The 24766-nt window shown below is 36.4% G+C and overlaps 1 protein-coding gene across 1 annotated transcript in view; it reads right to left on the bottom strand.

The window, feature by feature from the left end:
* The window catches only part of LOC129360476 (follistatin-related protein 5-like), a 173942-nt gene that overhangs the window by 25277 nt on the left and 123899 nt on the right, over positions 1 to 24766 (bottom strand). Inside the window, exons 8-10 of the mRNA XM_055030744.1 lie at positions 24338 to 24458; positions 8783 to 8944; positions 7602 to 7736 (exon numbers count right to left, since the gene is read on the bottom strand). Of these exons, the coding sequence (XP_054886719.1) occupies positions 7602 to 7736; positions 8783 to 8944; positions 24338 to 24458 (418 nt within the window). The remainder of the gene's footprint in view (positions 1 to 7601; positions 7737 to 8782; positions 8945 to 24337; positions 24459 to 24766) is intronic.

Raw genomic sequence — 24766 nt, 5'->3', positions numbered from 1 at the left:
TTAGTTTTATGCAACATTCTAAATGCATGTGTATCTGCTGTTCAAACTTTTCAGCTTAATCAGCAACAAGAGTTAAAAGAAAAGATAAAAATTATTTTTAGTTTGAGAAAAAAATGGCAGGATCAATATTTAATACATTTAAGCAAGTTTTTCCTGGTCCTGCTGCATCATTAATAGTCAAGCTGCTTTCTCCACATAAAACAAACGAGACAGATTTTATCTAGATTGAGTTACTAAGGTGGTCTGAAATATTTTCTCTGGTATTTATGAGTAACAGAGAACATTTGTGAGATTTTTTTTTCAGATAAAACAAAAATAGTTCCACAAATACAATCAGAAAATTGCTAATTTTAAAACATCTTAAATTACTTCATTATGTCTTTCTGTGTTTTTAGACTTTCTTGCAAACTTCTGAAGCCCAATTTCCACTTGGCTTTTAGTTGCTTTTTTCAGTAATTTTTGAAAATAACTTAATCTGTGGGTGCAGATTAGCTGGGTAATAAATGCTGCTGTGATAATATTTGTAGGAGCTAAAACATGTGACTGACCAGTAGTGAGCCTTGTTAGTGGCGATGCAAAAACTTTAAGGTACTCGTTCTCTATGAATTCTTTATCTTGGTGACAGTAGCCGTTTAACCACAAATACTCAAAATGACCTTGATGACTTAGTTGCGCTTTAGATTTAGTCCAAGCTCTCATTCGTTCAAGGAGCCGTGTTTCATACCAATATGTTTCCACAACGTTGCTTGTGATTACTGTCCTTTCAACCTTAATTTTGTGTTTATTGTGGAAAAGCAAACTTTAATGCAAACTGTGGAGTGCATAAAAAATTGGGTTATTATGATAAATCAGAATTACTTAAGCTAGAACAAACTTTTTGCTGTGATAAATCACAATATCAACGGTTTGCAAAGACTTCATTTTCTGGTTTTGATCCAATATGTTGGCGAAAAGGCACCAGAAGAACCCTCCCTGTGATTGGCTGTGATACATTTAGTTTTCTGACAACTTAAAGATTTTCACCATGTTGTGGTTAAACCTCTGGCAATGATCTATTAGCGTAGGAAACATGAAGCTGGTTCACTCTCCCTCTGAGGAAACCTTTAGATACATGAGCCACAAAAACCAGAGACATCGTCCCTACAACTGCTGTTCAGCAGATCCTTTGTCCCTGATAGGTGTTGTTGCAGTGAGGTTAATAACTTCACCTGTCAATGGCCCTCAACTTCAGAGTCCATTTCAACGCAATTTAGGGAGATACTCTTTATGTTGCTGCAGGTGAAAGACTGATGTTCCTGTTTCCCAAGTCCATATAGGTCTTTAAGATAAATGATCTCATCATCATTAGTCTTCAATGATGGTGAAAATGTTATGTTCAGCGTGTTTTTACACTCTTGAAAAAGATGTTAGGAGTACAAAAATGTAAAAATAACGTAACAGTGCTTTGATACACTTTTTACTAAATGCAGAAACCATATAATAACAAACTTGGCACAAGAACAAACAACAGGTAGAAAAATATAAGAAAGAGATTGAAACATATTTTTTATCTGAATATTATATTACATTATAAAACAAATTCTTGATCATGCTTTTCTGCATCAATTTGAGTTTGAGTAAAAAACAAGTGGGTTTTTATCTCTCTCTGTTTCAATAATGCCTAATGAAAAGCTTTTGGCAAATGAAGCTCTAAGTTAAATTAAAACTAGAAAACAAATGTTCTATTTGATGTGATATCTTTAGAGCTAAACTGCTCAGTAAATTCTACAAATTTGTAATTATTTGAAATGAGACCCTTCCTGGACTTAAATAAACTGAAAAAACCCAAGTCCAGCATCAGACTGAGAAGTGTTAGGCGACCGTTGTGATTGCTTTTCTTATCTAACCCCAGCTGAAGATCTGGACAAACGCTGTAGTGACTGCTGCTGTCAGGGAAGTCCCACCCACACTCACTGCAGTTTTACAGCCAGGGAGCCAACGCTGACCGCTCTGACAGGGAAGAGCTCTCAAGTTGAAAGTTGGTGCCAAGATTTAAGCACTAGTGAGAGTCAGAGTGTTGCTAAAGATAAAGGTCAGTGAGAAGCCATCAGCCAGACTCTGATGAAAGTGAGATAATAAGGTGAGGTTAAAGGATCTTCAGGAATGAGAGAGCAGAACAAGTGCAGTCTATAATAAAGATCACAGCTGACTCTTTTGCCAAGGTAGAGTTAAACTTGCAGTAATCATCTTTTTATTGCTTTAAAGTAGACACAGAGATTAAACACTGGGTGACTTGAAACTAAATGTTTGGTCATGTTATCTTAACCAAGAACATTGAGTTCTGTCGCTGTTTTTGACATGTATTTTTGTAAAGATTTCTGTTACTGGAACACATTGCTTTTCTGGAACAAATTTTCTGTGTTTTTGATGGTTAGTGAGGTTGCAATCCTAGGCAACATGTGTTCCTTTTTATGTATTAATCTTAATTGCTGCTGCTGAGTGGGATGGTATTAGGACAAAAGGGGACGGCTTGCTTTTCATTTCATGTTTTTACTCAGACATTTTCATTTATTCAAACTCTTGGTAGAAATTAATTATTTTAAATGTGTTATGGCTAAAACAACTGATTTTGTTTGTATGAAAACTCACAAACATATTTTCATGTAAAATGTTTCAATATCTCTAAATTATGTGAATATTTCTTGTCAAAATACTGACAGACTGCAGTAACTGTTGGCAGAAGGTCTTAATAAATACTTTAAAAACACTCATGACAAACCCTCCTCCCCCCAAAACATTAAATTAAATTATTTCAAATTATTCCAAGCTCATTATTCAAAAGCAACTATTATCAATCCATGTAAATTAAAATTATCACCATAGTAACAGAAGATATTAACTTTCAATAATCAGATAAGAAAAGCTTTCAGGTACATCCAGAAGGAGTACTGACTGATTAGTTTTATGTGGAACCACAGTTCATCAGCAGCTGGTCTTCTTTCTACAAAATATAACTCAGTGACTCTGGCATGAGAAACCCGAAGAAAAGTCTGGCCATCTGCTTTTGCCAAATACCAAGATAATGCAAATGACAAGAAATGGTCAAATCCTCAACCTGCGACCAGCTCCCACACTTAATGAGCTTTGTGTTTGTTTTAGTGAAAGGAGCAGCTGGATCCATCCACAACGGCTGACTGTGGGACTGTAGTTGCACACTTATCAGCCATTTCTTTTTCTAATAATAACAAATAAATGCATTGCTGTTTGAGGAGAGAAATGCAGTGATTTAAAGTTTTTGGAAGACTGAATGTTACTGGACAAACAGGGCACGTGAACTGTTGCGACCACAGAATAACCAGTGACATGCAGACAGGTGAGGCACTGCCTCTACAAGAAAATGATATAAAGTCTGTTAGATCACTTAACAGTCAATACATTAGTTTTCAGTATTATTTGATAAGATTTTAATGGTCAAAACTCCTAAATCCCAATTTTTTAAAAAAAATCTATCAGTCCGGTGAGGGTGAGATGACGGATGGATGGATTAATGGAAATTTGCACGAGATTCATTTAGGTATAAGACGGGATAAACAAAACACTGATCTGTAAAATAACTGCAAAACCATCCATTTTCGTTCTACTTTCTAATATGTTTAACTAATTTATATTAAAAACCTAATGGGGAAAAAAACCTGGTTATGATAATGGGATTTATTATATTTTTAATGCTGAACAGTCAGTATGCACCATTATTCTCTATTTCTCTGTTAAATACAGTGTACCCACACTCCATACATAAAACAGGTAGGCTGCCATCGCTGTTGTAAGGAATCAGCTTATTGCTGCATCGCTGGAGTCCTAAAGTTTAATACTTTTCAGGCCATTAGGAAGTTGGACATAATACACTAGAAAGTGTAAAAATTAGTGCTGAGCTACATCAGAGTGGGCATCACTTTCCAACATGTTTTACCTTTAATAAGCTCAAGTCTCTTTGATATGCAGGACTTTGAGGCAACATGAGTGAACAGATGTCCAAAAAAAGAGAACCCACCTGAGGTTAAAATTAAGGGTGGAAAACAAGAAGAAATAATTTGGCAGAGTAACTGTCTGGAAAATTATGACACCAGCTGTTTCACAAATCTAATCTAGGTGACAAAAAAAGAAAAGCAGCTTTGCAGAATGATTTGAGTAACAGGGTTACGACGGATTGGACAGGAACAGCAGGGCTGAAAACACACTGTTAGCTGAGGATCTTTTGACGTTTTCAGGACTTGAATCCTAATTTCATGTGAGATTTTAGAACTGATATTTTGCAACTGTTGCAGATAAATTTATTAAGATGAAAGCAAATTTAATAATTCAATTTCCATTCTTAATATAGTTAGAACTACATTCTTTAACTAAATTCTTCACCAGCATTAAATGGCACATCATGCATTTGATGTATTCCAGTTAAATCATAAAAATCATTAAACTTTATTACCCACAGTCAAATCTACAGGAATAAAACCATTCGGCTACTATGAATATCACTGCAAGTCACAGATCAACCTCTCCTGACTTCTTCTGCAAAGTGCTTAGAACGGAAATAATTAAAAAATAATTTACATTTGGTTAATGGGAACTAAAAATGATTTTTTTTCTATTCAAGCTTATGAGATGCAGTCAGAGCAGCAATGCATGTAAATATTAACCAAATTAACTTGTTGACTAATTAGTTTCCCTTTTTTATGTTTTCTGATGCATTTGAATTACATTTTAATTGACTGGAACCATGCGTCATATTTTTTTAAAAGTAACTATTGATAAATATACTTTCTGCAGCAAAAGGGGGTAAAGAGTTAAAAGGAAAGTTGAATTTTGGAAAACAAAGCACATACTACAATGAGGAACATGTGAATAGCAGTCTGTGGATGAAGACTTGAAACACTGTTTGAATGTCAATCAGTTTTAAAAAATGATATAAAAAAACTGTTACAAAAGTACATGGATGTCAGAGTGGATGACTGGATGTGTGGATTAATAAATGGATTACATAGAATAGGAAAATATTTTGTTTTTGGTTGTTTTGAATTCACTGTATGGTTATCTTACACGTAAACAGCGTAGATTGTTTAAGTCTACACTGCATGAATCTCCATCTTGAGATTCATACACCAAACAGCTTAAAGGCTATTTTTATTTTTCAGCAATAAATTGAGTAGTTTTTCAATGTACATAAGTAATTCAAAAAACCTTAACAAAACACCTCTGGTTGTGATGCACTGCTGTATATAACACACAGAGTGTGATTGTTTAATACAATATTGTGCAGATATTGTTATCTGCACCATATAAAAATGAATTGTGCAGATAAATTTTTAATATGAAAGCTTTGTTTTATAGTTTTTTCTTTTCATTTTTTTCTCTGACACTTTGTTTTCTTACACATTTCGAAATAAAAAAACAATCATTTCAAATCATATTTTGTACACAAAACAGCTTTAAAGTTAAATGTCATAATTTATATTATGTGGGATCAGATGAGCAGCATGTTAGCCGTGAAGGGCTGCAGGCGGTGCAGACTGACAGCCCACATCAGCCGCAGGCTTACATTGACAGCCAATTCTGGGAAAACCGATTGTCAGCTCTCATTTGCTCTCCTAAGTACTTTCTGAATGTGGAGGGCGATGTCACAGGAAAACTAGGATGGGTCATACGTTCACTCTGTGAGATATTGAGGACAGATCACAACATGTGTACAAAAGTCTGTTTATTATTTCCTTTTAAAGCAGCAGTACAAACCTTGCCTGTCCTTCCCTTCACATCTCTTTGAAGTCCTGTCTTGTGGGGTTACTCTCTCCAAAAAAAAGGGGGTTTTCCATATCTAACTCTGAGCATCATTTTAGCCTTCGGTAGATCTTCAAAAGCTTCAAAGCGCAGGGGGGCAACTTGTGACCTCGTCGAGGATGATCCTCTGATGTGTGACAGGCAGGCCAGAGGAAGCTCCGCTCTACAGGGATCACATCTAAACACATTTGGTTTGGCACAGGTCTGGGACGCTGAACACGTGATATGTGACCTGACTGCAGAGTTGCAATGCTTGTACCAACTGGGAGCCATAATTACCCGCAGAAAAAATACAACACGCTAACAACTGGATGTGGATGAATGCCCCGAAGACAAATTCTGACATTTTTAAGAAGGTCAGAGTTAATTACTGTTTGCGATTCTTCTCATGAGGAAAGAACAAGGGGAGATTGTTTGTTGAGAAATGCTTCCAGATATAAATAAGGTTACTTGTGTCACAAACCTGATGTTAAGAAAATTTGATGGTAACATAGTGCCTTAGTAAATAAATGAAAGAAGATTTTCTGTTTCTTATCAAAGTGTTTGGGTTAATATTTGTTTTAAGACAGACTTGGATAAATAAAAAATGCGTCTTGAGATTCATACACCAAACAGCTTAAAGGCTATTTTTATTTTTCTGCAATATATTGAGTAGTTTTTCAATTTACATAAGTAATTCAAAAAACCTTAACAAAACACCTCTAGTTGTGATGCACTGCTGTATATAACACACAGAGTGTGATTGTTTAGTTGATTGTTCAATAGATGTGTGGAAACACAGAAACAGGATGGAGAGCTTTGCTACAAAGATAGGAAGTTAACAGCTGAACAGGCCTGATTTCTCCTCACCCACCAAAAAGCTGTCTCTGCTGGAAACATGCTTTCTCCAAAGATTTGGAAACCATCGGACTCATTCAACTTGTGCTTGACGAAGTGGTGAACAGCCAGAGTAGAAGCCATGGCTATACTGACAAAAAAACAGTCGCTCCGTTCACTAATCCTGTCACCCACTTCCAACATCCATCTTGAAGCCTCAATGTGGTTACATGATGTAGTTGAAAAGGGTCAATATTAGTATCTTCCATTTTCTTCCATTCACCACATAAAGATATTAAAATATTTCAGGTCCAAACAACATGCTGTGGGAACGCTAGCTGCAGTTGGTCTGAGTTACGTAACAGACGGTGTTTTTGGAATAGTTTCACAGATTAAATTTTATTTCAGAGCAGTCAAACCCTTCACAAATATAGATGAAGTGATCAGTTTGAGAAAACTAAGATGTGCAAAACCCCTGCATAGTTTGATGACATGAGGCTAACCTGGTGATACAGTTGTTGGTAGGAATACACTGATGCAACAATGCTGGTCAGCACTGGAGCAGAAATTACACTATCTACTGGATGTTGATAAAATTACAGTCAGGATTTGCTCTCAGCTAAAGATTTAAATCAATCAAATTAAATTTGAATTTAAGCTGCTGATGCATCTTGTTGTTTATATATATATACCTTATTTCCAGAAATAAAATGAGTACAAATATCAAAAGCTACAATTCAAAACAAAACTGAAATGTAAATGTAACAAACTGGGCAGGTACTCTTTAAAACAAAGACAAAACAATTGTGGCTAAAATGAGGAAGGGGAGAACATCACTCTGGAAGGCGATATCTTTGCATCACAAAAAATAAAATGATGAAAACGGATTCAAATAAATGTTGAGAGCTTTAGCTTTGCTCCACTATACCCCCTTAAAAAAGAGAGAAACCCAAGCAGGCTTTATGATTAATACATACAGGTTTTGCGAGCCGAGTCCTCCACAAACAGTGAAGAGATGTCCTCATCCACGCCGGCCTCATTCTTGGCGATGCAGGTATATGCCCCGGTATCTTCAAAGTGCACGTTGCTGATGTGCACCTCGCTTCCATTAGCTTTGAAGAAGAGCAGAGAGGAAACACAAAAATGGGCAATGTGTTTGCTTTCCAGAAAGACATAAAAGGAGACTCCCATCTTCCCATCTTTTGGTGCTATTACATAACAGACGGATAGAGTTTGTTTCAGGGAGAATTAAAAAACGCAGTAGGGAAGTTCATAAAAGGATTATCTGCTGGTTTAAAGTTTCTGAACCTTAAGGATCTTCAAACAATCTATCTGATTTAAGGTAGGCTTATTAACAATCCTGAAAAAAACATTAGAAGGTGGCAGTTTGTGAATCATTGAGGTCATACTAAGCCCAAGAGCTTCAGAAGAAAACCAGACTTTATTCTAAACTATGAATACACAACAAATGAATCACAGTGAAAATGGCATAAATAATGAGTTACTCTGAAAAGTTTTGTTTTATTCATGCGTATTGTGCTAATAGCTGCAGAAAATTGGATACATTTCCCCAAACCAGAATATTTTTCATCTGTGGCTAGCTTATTTAATTTAGAATATGATTCATACAGATCTGCTCAACATCTCTAACCATCTTAACTGCTGTTTTAGACAAAAATCGCATGTCTACATGACAAATGAATTACTTGTAGAAGTAATAGAGTAGTAGAAAGCAAATACCTAATTAAATACCCAATAGTAATAACATGCATGCTCTGGACTCTGTAACTGAATGATGCATAGAAATAAGTGTGTCCAAAATGTGTGTGAAAATCAAACCGCATGGTCATCTATTAAATAAAACAGGTGTCTGAAGTCTAACTGACCTGAAACAAGATAAGTTTGATCTGATGTAACTTCAGAGAGTGATAAAAAACAAGGTTTGACTTTATTTGCTGTATGCGACCTTCTGGTTTCCACTGAAGGAAACCAGAAGGTTCCTGGGTCTATATGTATATAGGCTTTTTTTTATTCTACCTGTCCATCGCTGAACCAGTAATCACATTTTCAGATTTTAAATCACCATCCTCAGGAAAAGCTATGGTATAAGAAACTAATAAATACTTGGAGTAGATTATAAATCAGGACTTCTGTTCACCTTGCAGGGTGAGCTGTTTGGACAGCTTGGTCTTTATGTCCATGCCGTTCTTGAGCCAGGAGAGTTGTGGGCTGGGGATGCCCTCAGCGTGACACCGCAGGCTGGCGGTAACTCCTGGCTCCCGGGCTTGGCTCTCTGGGTAAACTCTGATGACTGGAGGGACTGGAAGGTGGCAGGAAAACGGATAAGAGCTAGATCAACACAAACGTTGATTTGTTCCACACTGCTATTTACATTAGTATCATCACTTAAGAAGTTACTAACCCTTATCAAACAAGATGGTTTAGATAAGAGGCCAAGTAAACGTCTGACTCCACATTAGCATACACTATCAGTAGGTTTGAGTGCATTTGCAGCATTGCTGAACATGTTTAGATAAGGTTAATGTGCTTCATGAAACCAAAAACATCAGATAGATAAATAAGGGAGCCAACAGTTGCGCTGATGATATTGATTTTGCTTGCTTAGTATTGATTTTCTGTAACCTTTTGTCAAGCCAGATGAGAGGATAGAGGCAGTGAAAACAAAATGTGAGAAAAGAGAAAAGAGAGAAACTAAATGAGCATCTGGTGTTACACGTTTCGGACTGCACGTCAGGTTCATGCCAGAGTTTCAAGGGTTTAGTATCCCCCAAAGCAAAACAAAACAAATATAACCACTCCTTCATACTGCATTTCCAACATTCACAGATTAGCATAAATCAATAATCCACTTAAATGGATAAATAATATTCATTTATGCATTGGCTGAGATGCCACAAGTTTTGTTCTGTTTTGTTTTTGTTTTGCCTAAGGCCAACTTGTATAAATTTTAGTCCATAAAACATGGGGAATATCAAAAGAATGGATTTGAATAATCCTCTAAAGGGAGATGCATTCCATAACTACCATAACAGTGATAAAACCTTTCAAAAAGAAAGTTTATCTGAAAAAAACTGTGACTGAAAGTTGGACAGGGACAAAAAATACTTTAAAAAGCAACCCGATTCGTTCCACAGTGTTTCCCATATAAGCATGACAACCTGGCAGCGGTTCACATGAGGAGATCAAATCTCCATCCCACTATTTTGTTTTGTACTGTCCCATTTCAGCTTCAGTGATCCAAATCAGTGGATCTTTTTTGTTTGTTGTCTAAAATGGACTTCTGATGTCTGAGCTGGTGACGGAAATGAGAGTTCTGGCATCTGCAGAGAAAGCAGATGCGGGCTAGAGACCATTTTCTGTAGCTTGTGGTCAGAGTAAGTCTTCACTCAGCCAGGTTAATGAAAGGAAGAAAGAATGTTGCCACAGCCACCTGGTAATCACGTCACACAAGGGTTTTGGAGTTTGCATCTTCCCAGCAGGAAAGAGAGAGTGCCCTGTGGGCCACAAGGGCTCTTAATGCACGATCCCTACCAATCACAGTGGCACAGAGTCTCCTGTTACCTTGGTGCCTCTCAGCACTAAAAACACTACTGCAACAGAACCTTTAGAAGCAATTATTTTGTGATTTCTGTTTAGCGCAGTTTATCCCTTTTCCCTTTATATATCCCAGCAGCTGAACGCTCAAAGTGTATTCAAGTGTTTGCAGAAAATAGAATGTACAAATGCTTTTTGTTGATGGTGTGTGCTGCAATCCATCTTTATTGTCTAGTATTTTGTCAGTCTAAGTCTAAACTAAAAAAAAAGTATTTTAATAAATTACAATATTGTAAAAAGTTTATTTTATTAATTCAACTCAAAAATTAAATCATGTTGATTTATTACAAACAGACTGATGTCGTCAGGTATTTAGAACACCTCATAATAGTAATATAGAAATGTGGAAAACTATTGTGCGATATACTGTGTATAAACAAAAATTTGTCAGTTTTATTTTGAATGAGTTTTGGATCCGTGCAGAGTGGCATAGAGACAGACAACCTGAGACTGATGAAGAGAAATTGAAGCAGAGGTTTCTCTAATATCAGCTGCTCTTATCTGCATTGTTGGTTCTTGTATCTCTAATCTTTTAATAACTCAATAATTCTCTTTAAATAGCTGCCGAGAATCACCGACTTCATTTGTAACCCACAACTTTCAATTTCAAACTTTTGAAAGTGTTTTGTTTCTGTGTTTCTTTCCAATTCATTTTCTCATAACACGTGACAGCGTCCATGTCAATGACAGACTGATCTCCATTATTGTGTGACTCCTAACATACCATTGGTCTTTGCACATCACTTTTTGTTGACTTAATGTAAAAAAATAATTTTTTTTGAGAAACAAATTTTTAAATTTCTCTTCACAATCATCAAAATATACAGAAATATTCAGACACTTGAAGTACATAGCTTTGTAAATAATCTGAGTTTTACTTCCAAAATGCACCTGTAGATGCAATTTGTGAATTAAGTCATTTTAACACAGACAACCATGCACACGTGGAGAAAAGTCCAATCATGCACAGACATAATCTACAAAACGCAAAAGCAAAGGAAAAGCTTGGATAAATAGTGTATTTCATAAATATTTATTTGACATTGTAGTAGGAAAACAGATTTACTCTCCAGTTTTAGTCCTTCCTGCATCTGTATGCATGGAGTTTTGAATTGTTCATGCAAGTCGGATTTAGAATGTTGCAGCCATTTAAGGCTAGAAATGTTGCAATTATATTTCTGCTTGACAAAAATCCTATTTATGTTCTCAGTTCTTCAGTCTTCAGTGGATCCCTTGCAAGCCTTCTGATAATTAGTTTGCTTTGAAATCTGGGAAACATTTTTGAATCATCTTAAATTTACTAATTTAAAAGAATAATTTGAGTAAGTTAAAGGTGTACTTACTGAGTCAGGGTTTTTGTCCATTCATTCATTAATGCAGATGGCACATGGACACGCAAGCAAGCTTTTTAAGAATAACACCAGTACCAAAGCTTTCTGATCTATGGTGTACAAAAGTGAGGAAGAGTAGATCCAGGTGAGATTTACGTAGGTTTCAGGAACCAGTTTTATCTGGAAGTTAGGGGTTTGATTGGTTATTGAAAAAGAATTTAACCAGAAACAGAATTTCTATTTCTTCTGACTTATTTCACATGCTAGTAGCTTTTCAGTCAAAATTTGCATGAATTTAGTCAAAACTGAAATCCTTTAGTAATTTTTTGTAAATTTGATGTGCTGAACCAACATAAACTGGTGCACACTGGATTGGTTGAGTGAAAGGAGAAGATTATATAACTTCCATTTAATCTTTTCACTTTCTACAAGTAACACAAAAAGTTATGCAAGCATCTGAATTAACCTACTCCAGTCAATATGTTGAACAGCAGCAGTTGAAAGTTATTTTTGATATGTCTTTCAGTTTTGCATATCTGGAGTTCAACATATTTGCCCATTCTTCTCTTGCAATCTATCTAAAACTCAGTCAGATAGGATGGAGAGTGTATGTGGACAGTTTTGAGTCTTGACACAGATTCTCAATTGCATTTAGGTCAGTAAACATGTAGAAGAAGGTCTGATGAGGCCAAAACTGACATCTTTTTGGCCTGCATGCAAACATCAAGAGCTTAGGACATTATATAACCTAAACCTGCTTCAATTTTCTCAGCATCTTTAACTCTTACCCAGTTGGAGTGCTTCTTGATTTTCATGCTGCTGTTCAACAACAAACTACTGGTCTGTATTTACTGAATATCTGACTTCTTAAAGCAAAAGGTTGCACTGGATTTTATTTAGGAGTATCAAAATGAAGGGGCGCCAGAACAAAAGCGTATATCAGTCCTTTCACATTTATATTTGTAAAACAACGAGAAACCATTTTCTTTCTTGTTCAGCTATAACTACTTTTTATCTTACACAATATCCCGATAAAATAGTGAAAGGCATTCTATGTGACAGCTGATTTCCAGAAAGTACCAAATAATTTGAGAAACTCATGCATCATAAAAGAAGTGGTTGTATCAAAAGTTTTGATTAGACTTCGTAATATGAAAACTGCTTAAAACGTGAGATGAGAGTCGGAGAGAAGAAAATCGGCTGACATTTTATATAGTGCAGAGACAAACTCCCCAAATATTCACATAGAACAAAAACGAAATGAGCGTTCTCATTTCAGATTTTTTCAGTCAAATCTCTAATTTAAATATTAATTGCATTCCTTCCCAGTTTGACATAATGTCTGTGGTTATTGATGGAACACCGCTGCTGAGAACAGTGAAGTGCAAAAACTTTTGTGGGAGGACCCAAATTTATCTGTGTTGCTGTAATTCCCATTGGCCACCCACAGAACTCAATAAAGGTCATTACTTAGTTAAAGACTCATTATTAGCAAAGAGCTTTAGTCAGTAAATTTCCTTTGTGAATGCAAGAGAGAAGACTCATGTGCCGTTGTGCTTTCCTTAATTTGTGGCTGTAATTTCTTCTGGTCACTGATAGGCCCATGCAGTTGTTAAAATTCAAGAAAGCAGATATTGAGAGTTTATCTGGTTGCAAAGAAAGTGGGGGGAGGAAGGAAAAAGAAGCCAATTCAAATGCTAACTGCAGCATTAAAGAAACTAAAATTCATATTTAATGCATGTAATTAGGTTCAAAACAAACTTAGCTGATCCCAAGAGAACTGAGATAATTGTTCGATTAAAATACATTGTTTTCTCTCAGGGTTAAGTCCTTATGAGTCAAAGTGGATAAAACTATTGAAACTATAAAAAGTGTAACATAATAGGTATTCAAAGCGTTTTTACCGATCGTCAGTAGAGAATCACGTCAGTAGAGAATCACAGTAGAGAACAGGGGTCCTCAAGGGCCACCGTTCTGCAGTTTTTAGATGTGTCACAGGAACAAAACGCTATAATGAAATGGCTTAATTACCTCCCCCTTGTGTGGATAAATTCTCCAGAGCCTTGCTAATGACCTAATTATTCTATTCAGGTGTGGTGCAGCAGAGGCACATCTAAAAGTTGCAGGACACCGGCCCTGGAGGACTGGAGTTTTCGGATACTTTGATGAATCTTCACAAAGCCGGATCTAATCTAGAATGTCTGAACTCTGGTTCTGAAATTGTGAACAGAACCAGGTAGATAGATCCATCCATCCATCCATCCATCCACCATCCATCCATCCATCCATCCATCCATCCATCCATCATCCATCCATCCCATCCATCCATCCATCCATCCATCCATCCATCCATCCATCCATCCATCCATCCATCCATCCATCCATCCATCCATCCATCCATCCATCCATCCATCCATCCATCCATCCATCCATCCATCCATCCATCCATCCATCCATCCATCCATCCATCCATCCATCCATCCATCCATCCATCCATCCATCCATCCATCCATCCATCCATCCATCCATCCATCCATCCATCCATCCATCCATCCATCCATCCATCCATCCATCCATCCATCCATCCATCCATCCATCCATCCATCCATCCATCCATCCATCCATCCATCCATCCATCCATCCATCCATCCATCCATCCATCCATCCATCCATCCATCCATCCATCCATCCATCCATCCATCCATCCATCCATCCATCCATCCATCCATCCATCCATCCATCCATCCATCCATCCATCCATCCATCCATCCATCCATCCATCCATCCATCCATCCATCCATCCATCCATCCATCCATCCATCCATCCATCCATCCATCCATCCATCCATCCATCCATCCATCCATCCATCCATCCATCCATCCATCCATCCATCCATCCATCCATCCATCCATCCATCCATCCTCACAGGTCGCTAGTCTGTTGCAGGACAGCAGGACAAATAACCATGCACACACACATCTAAGGAGAATTTAAAGAGACCAATTAACCTAACAGTCATGCTTTTAGACTGTGGGAGGAAGTCAGAGTACCTGGAGAGAACCCACGCATGCACAGGGAAAACATGCAAACTCCATGCAGAAAGACCCCAGGCTGGGAATCGAGCCCAGGACCTTCTTACTGCAAGGCAACTGCGCCACTGTGCATCCCTGAGGATGTAGCCATCAGTTTTATGTGCAGGTACAAGGCATCACAAAACACACCCTGAACATTTGTTGACTTGTATAATATGCAGGGTTTCATGTTCTATTTACTATAAATTAAGGTTGTAGTAAAATTTTTTTTAAAAGGTTTAAAACGAATCTGAAAAAAGAAGCTGTGGTCAGTTCTGAATGATAAATCCACCTCCAATTTTACAATATTTAAATTATTTTGGACAGTAACCTGATCATTTAGTGATTTGACTGATATTAAGGAACTAATACACTTGATGGCAACTATAATGTAACTTTATTACATTTAATTTTTTTAAGTGTTGATTAAATGTATTGATCTTTTAAAACTCTATTCTTGCTATCTTTCAAGAATCAATATTTTAGTGGGCTTCAATGATTTAAAACATTTCTGTATTGAAATCCTCTTTTTATTTGTCTGATACTTTAACAGACATATAAACAAACATACATTAGAAGTACAGGGATAAATCAACCATCCTAGATGTTAATATGATGACAAAGTCACATGTCTACACTGTTTTATATTTAGTTCTATGTGTTACAATCATTTGTGTTTAAAGACAGGCTAATTTCACTGTCTTTTCACACATATGTTTATTCCCAAGAAAATGTTGTTGCTTGAAACACTCCTAGAAATTGGGAAAAAGTAACACTTTTTTTTCTACTCCAAACTTGATTCAGACAAGATGTGAGAGAAAATGCATTCTGATACGTTTTTAAGGGCGTCAGGAGAGTCACTGTCAGGAGAACGTGACACGGCAGGGCTGACAGCTCCATCATAAAGCTCCCAAGCCGGTCGTCAATCACTCAGCAAGGCTCCCGTCTGCTTTGGTGCTTCACGAGATGAGCAGGGATGCACAGATACATCGTGGCAGGAGACCATTTCAACATCCCACAACTGGGACATTTCCAACAAGCCCAGAAAGACTTATTACAAAGCTTCAATCAAATTAAACCCTTGGTGATAAAAATTAAACATGCTGGCCAGATCTGGTGGGTAATAGGAACTGATCATAGAGTACACAATCAAGTGCACATTCATAGCATTAATGCACAAGACACAGCACTTCATCCTGCAGTTACACAAAGCGTGACAAATAGAGCTACGACATGATGAAATATCTCTCCACAGGTATTACTTTCCTATGAAGATGTGGCAGTCAGTGTGCATCCAGCACATAGCATACTTTTTACAGAGCTAGTGAAACAGTACTTTTGAAGTGTAAAACAAAAGTAAAAGAATAAAACAGCTAGAGGAGTTGTAAAAAAGATGTGGAACTAAACTTATAAAATGTATAATGGAACCACGGGGAAATCTGCTACAGTTTTTCTCATCTTTCCTCCTCAGAAGAGGTACCAGATGCTTATTTCCCCCCCAGTTTTTCCTGTTTGAGTTATTACTTGGGAAAAGGAATTCATAGAATTCAATTTTCCACAGAGATTTGATTTCATTGCATAAAAAAAGTACAATTTAACAAGAGATTCTCCTTTTCCTAGGAAAGACCAAGATTCCAGATGTTTTATTAGTAACTGGTCATTGAAATGACCAGTTACTGATTCACAATTATTTATATTTATGTCAGCAGTGTATTTTTTGTAATTAGAAAACAATTGTAGTACATCATGAAATCCAACACTCGTGTCATGTATGAGTTTCTTATTTCCAGATCAATGCTGTTTTTCCTAGACCTGAGACATTTGATGTTAAAAATATGTTCTCTTTGCATCTGCAAGTTGTTTTACTAAGTTCCCAGTTGGAAAATCATCAATATTCCATCAAGTCAGACAGAAGCCCTGATTTCACTATCCAATATGACCTGAGTTGTAACCAAAAAAAAAAAAAATAAATAAATAAATAATTGAAAATTGATCAAATGGAACACTTACCCCATTAGACAAATTATTAGGCATTATTGTTTACTCCTTCACCTTTGTTTTCCTCTCCTCACACTGAGCTGGAGAAGATATATTAATATTTGGAAACCATTTTCTAAATCCACATTTAAAACATATGCTCTCTAAATAATAAAGATGTTCAAAATAAAGTTATGAAGCAAAATATGACTGAGGCAAAATGTAAGTAAATGAGTGAATTTCTGAATTAATAGAACAGGAAGTGCTTTTAGTTTGATATTTTCAGAGAATGTTGAAGATAGGTTTTTTATTTGCTTTGAAATAATCTATTGTCCCACAATACAGTGCTCATTTGGAGAAACATTCATGTGTTCATCAATATGAAGCTACAACTAAAAAAAGTATATTTACATTTTACAATAATCCAGAAACATCACCGGCAAATAAAATGCATCCTTTCACAGTTAGACGTGCAGCAGACCACAACCTGTCTGGGCTGCTGTGTGTACAAACATGCTGTCATACTTGGCACATTTTTCAAATGCTTAAAATGATCAACCAATTGCTTCTGTGATACAGTGAGAGAAATCCGTCCCAGTTTGTTGCTTTTTCAGCCGTTTAGAATCTACTGTGGACAATAGGGCGACAACACAGATCGGAAGAGGATTGGAGTTTATTGCTTCAATATTTAAAACGCCTTGATCAATACTTGGTATTGGGTTAAGTGTAGGATCAATGTTAAACCAGCTCACTATTAGGAAACTGCTTTGAGGTTCAGAAGTCCTTTCTTTGCACCTTTTACAGTTTAAACAAATACTGTAAAATATATGATCGATCAATATTAAATCAAAGCAAAATCTGTGCTGTTGTCAGTGTTCTGCATGTTTTATTCCCACAGCAAACATCTTCCCTCTAACCCCAGCCAGACAGAGCAAATCTACACTTCTTGTTTGGGCTCATTTCCAGCTGCTACACACTGCTACGACCCAGACTTTTTAGCTGCAGGCATTCCTTTGGTACTACAGGGGAGGGGGAAAAAACCCTTACAACCTCACGGCATTCACCTTGGGGCCTGCAAGTATCCGCACATCGACTAACAGTGGGGAAAGAGAAAAACCCAGTTCAATCAAGGTTTGGTTCCAGAGTGTGCACAGTGTATGGAGGTAAGCTCTCATTATTCTGACACCACCTCTACCTCTGGCCTCCTCGCACTAAAAATATGACATTTAAGGAAAGAAGGATTATTTTAAAGCCAAGAATCAGCACACACAAAGAGACACCCACAGCTGACCTCCAAGCTGACAATGTCCTTCTAAAACCTCCAACCTCAACCAAAGTGAGTTACTTCAGAGGGTGAAAGTTGTAAAAAACAATTTTTTTTAAGCAACAAAAATAATCATATATCATGAATACTTGAAACTTTAAATGTATCCTCTGTGAATTTTGTATTACAATAAAGAAAGCAATTCTGTATGTTTTAGTTTGACTTCCATTAATCTATTCTAAACAGTGATTTGTTTTCTGCTAAAGTGCCTGTGAAAGTGGACAAACTTTGCAACCTCAGTGAACAAATGAGATGCAACTTTATTGATTGTGGTGGGTAAAGTGGAGTCACTGCAACAAAAGAGCTGGCACAACAGACCAAAGCTAATAAATAACCCCAACAAAACGAACTTCTTTAGAATAACAACATCTATTGAAGATAGCAGTAGACGGTCTTCTTAAAGATGAGGTGGACAGTATGTACAATCTGTTTTATCGATATGAGGTATTTTGATGAAACATGTTTTCAAAAAGAGAGAAAACATTTTACAGTTGGTTTTGCTACAGCAGGGCTGTCCAAAGTGTGGCTTAGGGGCCATTTGGGGCCCTACGGAATATTTTCTGGGAAGCCTGAACCCTGAGTTTAGTTTCTCAGCATTTACTTACATTAAATATGATAAAATGTTTGCTGACAATAGGCCTTTCAAAAAAGACTGAAACTAAAATCTTTCTAAAACGAAAAGCACAAACTAAACAACCAAAAATTAACTTGAAACTTTGTTATCAATTACAAAATATAAAAATAAGGCAATTTTTATATCCTAGATCTGCAGTGTTTTGTAAACTATTGTTTAAACTGTTGAGCAGGAAAACTATGCGATTGGTTTGCATTTTTAGTGAATTTTCCACCTATTATGTGACTAATATTCCTCTGAGAACCAATCAAATGTTAGGGGGATATATCAAAAATGAAAAAAAAAAAGGTGCAACAGCATGGTTGCATTAACTAATACATGTTTTACACTTGTTGAAACACCTCTTGATTTAATGTCAGCATTCGGTGTTTGGTATTTGATGAGAGCTCACACGTCTCATCACATATAGTAAATCTAGTTCAACTTGAATTAAACTTCAGCTGTCTTAGTGTGATGTTCATCACATTTTGTCAGTTGCGCTCATGAGGTAGAGCAAAGAAATTCAATGATTTTTGGTGTACAAGTGTATCTCTGAGAAGGAGCTTACAAGATACAGGAGCAGAAAGTCCAGTTTTTGTGACCACACAATTTTGGAATTTCTTCCAAAATTCAGTAAAACCCAAAACAGAAACGAGTTAAGAAGGATTTCCGATACAGACGGCATCACTGAAGGAGCAGCATCATTGTCCAGGTGCTTGTTAGATTATAAGGAGGAAAAAAATGTGTTCTCTAGATTTTTGGACCAAAAAGTAATATGTTAGAACAACGACTCAAAAACTTATGACAGTCTGAAGGCAAAACTAGAACCTTTAGCCCTCAGTTCAAAAGGTTGTCTCGGTACACAAAACAGCACAGAGAGTCATTTCAAATAAAACCCCTTACCAATTATGAAACAAAGTGGTGGGAGCATTATGCACTGTAAATCCTCAGACTCCAATTCTTCTAAGGAATTGGAGCTTGGATAAGCTGGAATTGAGACATTTTCAGCTTTTAGAACCACTGTCTGCTAGAAAACTAAAGGATAATTTATTTCATTTTCAGTACCACATGGACCCCTAAAATATATTATCAAAATGAGCAACAGAATTTTTTGGGACTGAGAAAATCTGTTCTTACTGTCTGACAGATTGAAGCATCCTTGGCAGAGCAAAGTGGGCAATTTTTACCTGGTTGAGATGTTGCTATCAGACTCCGACCAGAAAAGATTGAATATGAAATCTGACTCTAAAGGAGGCTCAGAACAATTTCAATGTAATGAGGTGCACACAATAACTGGTAACAGAGTTATTACATCTATGTTATACTTTTCACCAACAAATGTTAGTTTTTCAGTTAGATCTATCATTATAGATCTAGAAGAAAAAAATAGTTCTAGGATTAATTTACCTGGTCTTGTTTTGCTTAAGTCACACAGGAAGCCAGGGTTACCCCAGATTAAATACAGAATTTTTTATTCAGTTTATGATAAGTGATATAACCCTTCAAACCAAGCCCAAAACAGTTGACTGTGTTTTTAAAAAGAGTTAAATGTTTCAGAGGTGGTGGCAATGCCTTAATTTTATTTTTCTATGAAAAAAAAACAACAACCCAAAACACATTTTGAACCAAGGTGAGCAAGACATTGGAAATAAACTTAATGTGGATGGTGATCAAACCAAATAGTAACATTAACATCTAAAAATAAATGAAGGCCATTTATTTTCGAGAACTTTGATTTTGATTAATTAAATAATGAAACAGCTCTGGACTTTTTGTCACCGATTTTTACTTGGAATCTTTGTTGCCTTTTTTCTGGTGTTACAGTGATTGACAGTTTGGACTAGGATTATCCCATTTTAGCTCTTTCTTAGTTGAGTTGTACAAAATCTAAGTGTGAAGGGGTGATACAGGTCCTTTGAGACTTCAGTTACACTGGGAATGGAGTCAGCCTTCATTGAAAGGTCATGTGGAAGTTACAATATTAATTACAACCCAAAGTTATTGGCCTCCCGAGGTTCTGGCAATCTCCATATGCACAATAAGGTCTGTATATCAGTACAATTAACCTCTCAGTAATCTGTTAGAAGAATGATAATGATCCAGCTGTCTGTCAAATGTAAGTGGAATATATTCACTGACTTTTACAAAGTGTTTATTAGCAGCCATCTCATGAAATTTAGTCTCATTTATTGAAGCTTCATCTCTTCACCTTTGGCCTCACCAATATACGTCTGTTTTAGCATTCACCAGGGCTATCAAACCCACCCAAACCAATTAGAAGAAAAAGTAACTAAAATCTTGCCGATGTCAATCAAGCTAATGTATTTTATCGTGAATGCATGAGACTTTTAGCAGCAGGTAAAGAAAAGTGTGAATACAATTTTAAAATATTTCTGAGGTGCCAATATTTTTATTCTGAAAGGATCATTGAAGACTATAATTTGCACAAAAATTATTTTTTTTTAAATACCACAAATATATTTAAAGCCAGAAAACCTAAATAAAGTAAAAGTATAAAATACAAACCAATCTGCAGGTAAATAATTATAAATCACACTTTTATGGAAGAAAAAGAGGCTTTTGTGTCACACACTCGTGAGTCAATGTGCACCTAGAAATCTGAAAACATAATCATTGAATGATTTATTTCTACCCAAGAAACAGTTGCTGCAAATGTTTAAATAAATTAAAAACACAATCTATGTGTGTATCTAAAGGACAGCTCCACCAATATGACAAATTTCTCCTCATCCACCAAAAACAGCTTGGGTTTGTTTTACCCCAGAATTATTAAACAATTGGAATGAAGGGAAGAAACAACATGGTTTATGCCATGTCATAAGTGGGTTGGTTATAAGGCTTGCACACATAATCAATAACTGGATCACTAAAATCAACTGTGGGTGTTGCTTTTGAGCAGATAGTCCATACAGTATGAAAAAGACTATTTTCTTCGAAGTGGCAGAAAATCATTTAGTTCTGTGTCTAAACTAATTAGAGAACGGTGGTTTTTCTATAGCCAAACCACCTAATGTACAAGAAAAACAAACTACAAACTAACTTCAACATTATGTGTTTTGGTTGTATGTTTTTGGCTGAACAGTCAGTGTCAGAATAATATCAGGCAGCTACATAACCAGTGGTGGGCACTGCTAACTAAAAGGTTTGTTGTGCTAACCCTAAAACACTAATCATACACATTATTTCCACTAACACTAACACGCTTGGTCTTTGTTCCTGCTAGTATCCTGAAAATAAATGTAAGATGAATTCTATTGCTACGCATGTACAACATTTGAACAAAGTAACCTCTGATGAATCTGTTAGCGGCAAATAAATCAAAGTTGTGACTTCCTGAGCAAAGCCGAATCAAGAAAAATAAATTTCAAAAATAAAGAATTAAAAACTCAAAGCTGCTGTAGGAAAAGAAGAAAGCCTTTTAATAATGATGCCCTGCAGCTCAGGGTTTAAGAGCAGAAAGTAACAGCAAAAACTAAAAACAAAGTCTAGAAGGTTAAAGGTTTTATTTGCAATTATTGTAATTTAGTTCCTAAAATTCTGAAACATTATTAAAAAAGGGACTCTTTAACATTCACTATGCAAAACTACATTTAGTACTGCTTAACTAATCTGTTGAAAGTCAAGTGTTTGTCCAATTATACCCAATAACAATTATGTCAGTTTTCTTCCTTCTAGATGTAAAAACAATCAGTTGCTTATGCAGATATACGGCAAACTGTGGCATTCAGATCATGCTTAAGAGATTACTGTTCTTTTACAACCAACTATTAAACTAAATGCTGAGCTTAACATAACATTTCAAACCAATTTGTAATTGCGGTTTGCCTCAGAAGCTTGTCATGGAGTTTAAAATCTTCATACTGATAGTTAATTGGTTGGAACGTTTTGGTTTTGGAGGCCAAACCTGTCAAAGCTTTTTTATTCCATTGCCATCATGTGAATTGCATAAAACTCCAGCTGCTTCAGGAAGTAAATTGCGTTTATCAGCACCAGGTAATTAAAGTTCGGTATCTGCTGTCTTTCTAACTTTATTTTTTGTTTCAACCAGCTCCCTGGGGACAGAACTGCACCCTCAGTAGTTAAATAGCGCATGGAATAGTTTCGAACTGCATCCATCTGCTGTTTGGTGCTGAGCGGGCAATGTACTGTACAATGAGCTGAAGCTCATGGCTTCACGTTATCAAGGTGAGCTGCAGATTTGAGTGATGATTCAAGGTAGATCACCAACTGTGAGTGACCTTTTTTCTCGCTACCACATTGCTTTGCAGCTGGTTTGACACATTTTACTGCTACTGTGAGCAAACTTTGATAATACTCCCCAGCCACTTAGCTTTGCATCACCTCTGAGGTCTCTTATTTTACCAAAGAGTACAGCCTGCAGTAGTTAGGACTGATGTGGGACATAAAGTGCTTTAAACTACTTTTTGTCATGGTAAAAATGACAAACCTCAGTTTATCTAATTAACATATCACATGATAAACCAACACAAACTATTGTTGTTGTGAACTTGAAGGAAAGCAGTATATGATTTTCCAACATTTTTTACAAATAAACCAGAGCAATGTGCTGTCCACACTGATATTTAGCTCCTGTTGAAATGACTTATGCATGTTTTTGAGGTAAGCCTCTAGCAGGAAAGTTAGAAATTGAAGATTTTTCTTCTTTGTGAAATCACTCAAGTCGAGGCATATTGGATAAAGAGCATCACAAACTTTTAAGTGGATTTGCGTCTGAACTTTAACTGGGCTATTCTTACCCCTTAAAATGCCTTAATCTAAACCAATCTACAATAGAACCCTATGTTTATGTTTGGAAGGTGAAGGTGAACCTCCATCCCAATCTGAAGTCTTTTGCTGCATCTAACATGTTTTCTTCCAGGATTACTCTAGTTTCTGGCATCCATCTCCCTTTTCTTCTCTTGCAAGCTTCCAGTCCCTGTTGAAGATCTGTCTTCAATATGTTAGCTGTGCCCTCTTCATGCCTTGAGACAAACTGCAAACAGGGCTTCATCACTTTATTCAAAGTTTTTTTTTTTTTAATTTTCGCTACTTCATAAAGGTTATATGTTTAACGAATCAACAAATCCTCCCAACTGAGCAGAGGATGCAGTTCCAAAACTGTGGATCTTTGGAGTTTCGTCACTTTTTTTCTGATTAATGCTCTTTTCATATTTTTAATTTTTGGATTATATAGTGTGCTGTAAAATGTTCGAAACTTAAGATATTGTTTATATCCTAAACCTGAATTCCCCTCGTCCAAAACCTCCTCTCTGATCCATCTGCTGGGCTCTTTAACCTTCGTGTTTGTTCAACGCCATGAACAAACATAATCACAGTGTTTGTTTGTGGTGATAAACAACTGTCTTAAAATTTCTTAAGACACAGGTTTTAAGAATTTCAAACAATCTACAATTGTCACTAACAGTTTTTAGACATGCGAAAGACGAACATGTGAACTCCATATAAAAAGCCCCTGGCCAGGATTCAAACCCAGGACCCAGAAGCGTGCAGCCAACTGCTCCACTGTATTTTAATTTCAGTTTTGCTGAAGAAAAAAAATGCACAAAAGAAAAGTCATGAACCAAATTCTTTCTAGTTCACAGGGATATGTTTTAGGTTGGCTTATTGGATAAAATCACAATAAAACTAAATAAAGTTTGTAGTTAAAATGTAGTAAGGTTCAAGTTGTTTGAAAGCTACTGCAGGCACAGTATGATGATGAATTACTTAAAGAGAGAAGTGTAGAAATAACCTTCTTACCATTCACTTGGAGAATGTGGGTCTGAAACAGTTTGTCATATCCATCAGCATGACAGGTGTAGTTACCCATGTGGGTGGTGGTCACCTTGGTGATGTACAGTGAGCCATCATCCCCAAAATCCTACCAGAGAAAGAGGACAGACAGAGCTTTAATCGCCTGGACAAACCCCTCAGAGCCTGGAAACAGCAGCTGTGGCTGAGTCCGGGAAAACAAACTGTTTCAATAAAAATGCAACAAACAGCAGCACACAGATGGAGATCTGGAAATAAAAGGAAATGAAACTTATCACAGCTGTTGGCAAAGGCACATTGTGGATCAAACCTACATCAATCTATGACAAAAGCTAAACCTATTATCTATCAAAGTCATATTTAGAAGTAATAATTTACTCATATAAGACATTTTTCCACAGCAGATGACTGATCTGA

Source organism: Poeciliopsis prolifica, unplaced genomic scaffold (genome assembly GCF_027474105.1).
Source record: "Poeciliopsis prolifica strain line A6 unplaced genomic scaffold, Auburn_PproV2 SCAFFOLD006, whole genome shotgun sequence".
NCBI lineage: Eukaryota > Metazoa > Chordata > Actinopteri > Cyprinodontiformes > Poeciliidae > Poeciliopsis > Poeciliopsis prolifica.
This window is presented reverse-complemented; position numbering and strand designations above follow the sequence as displayed.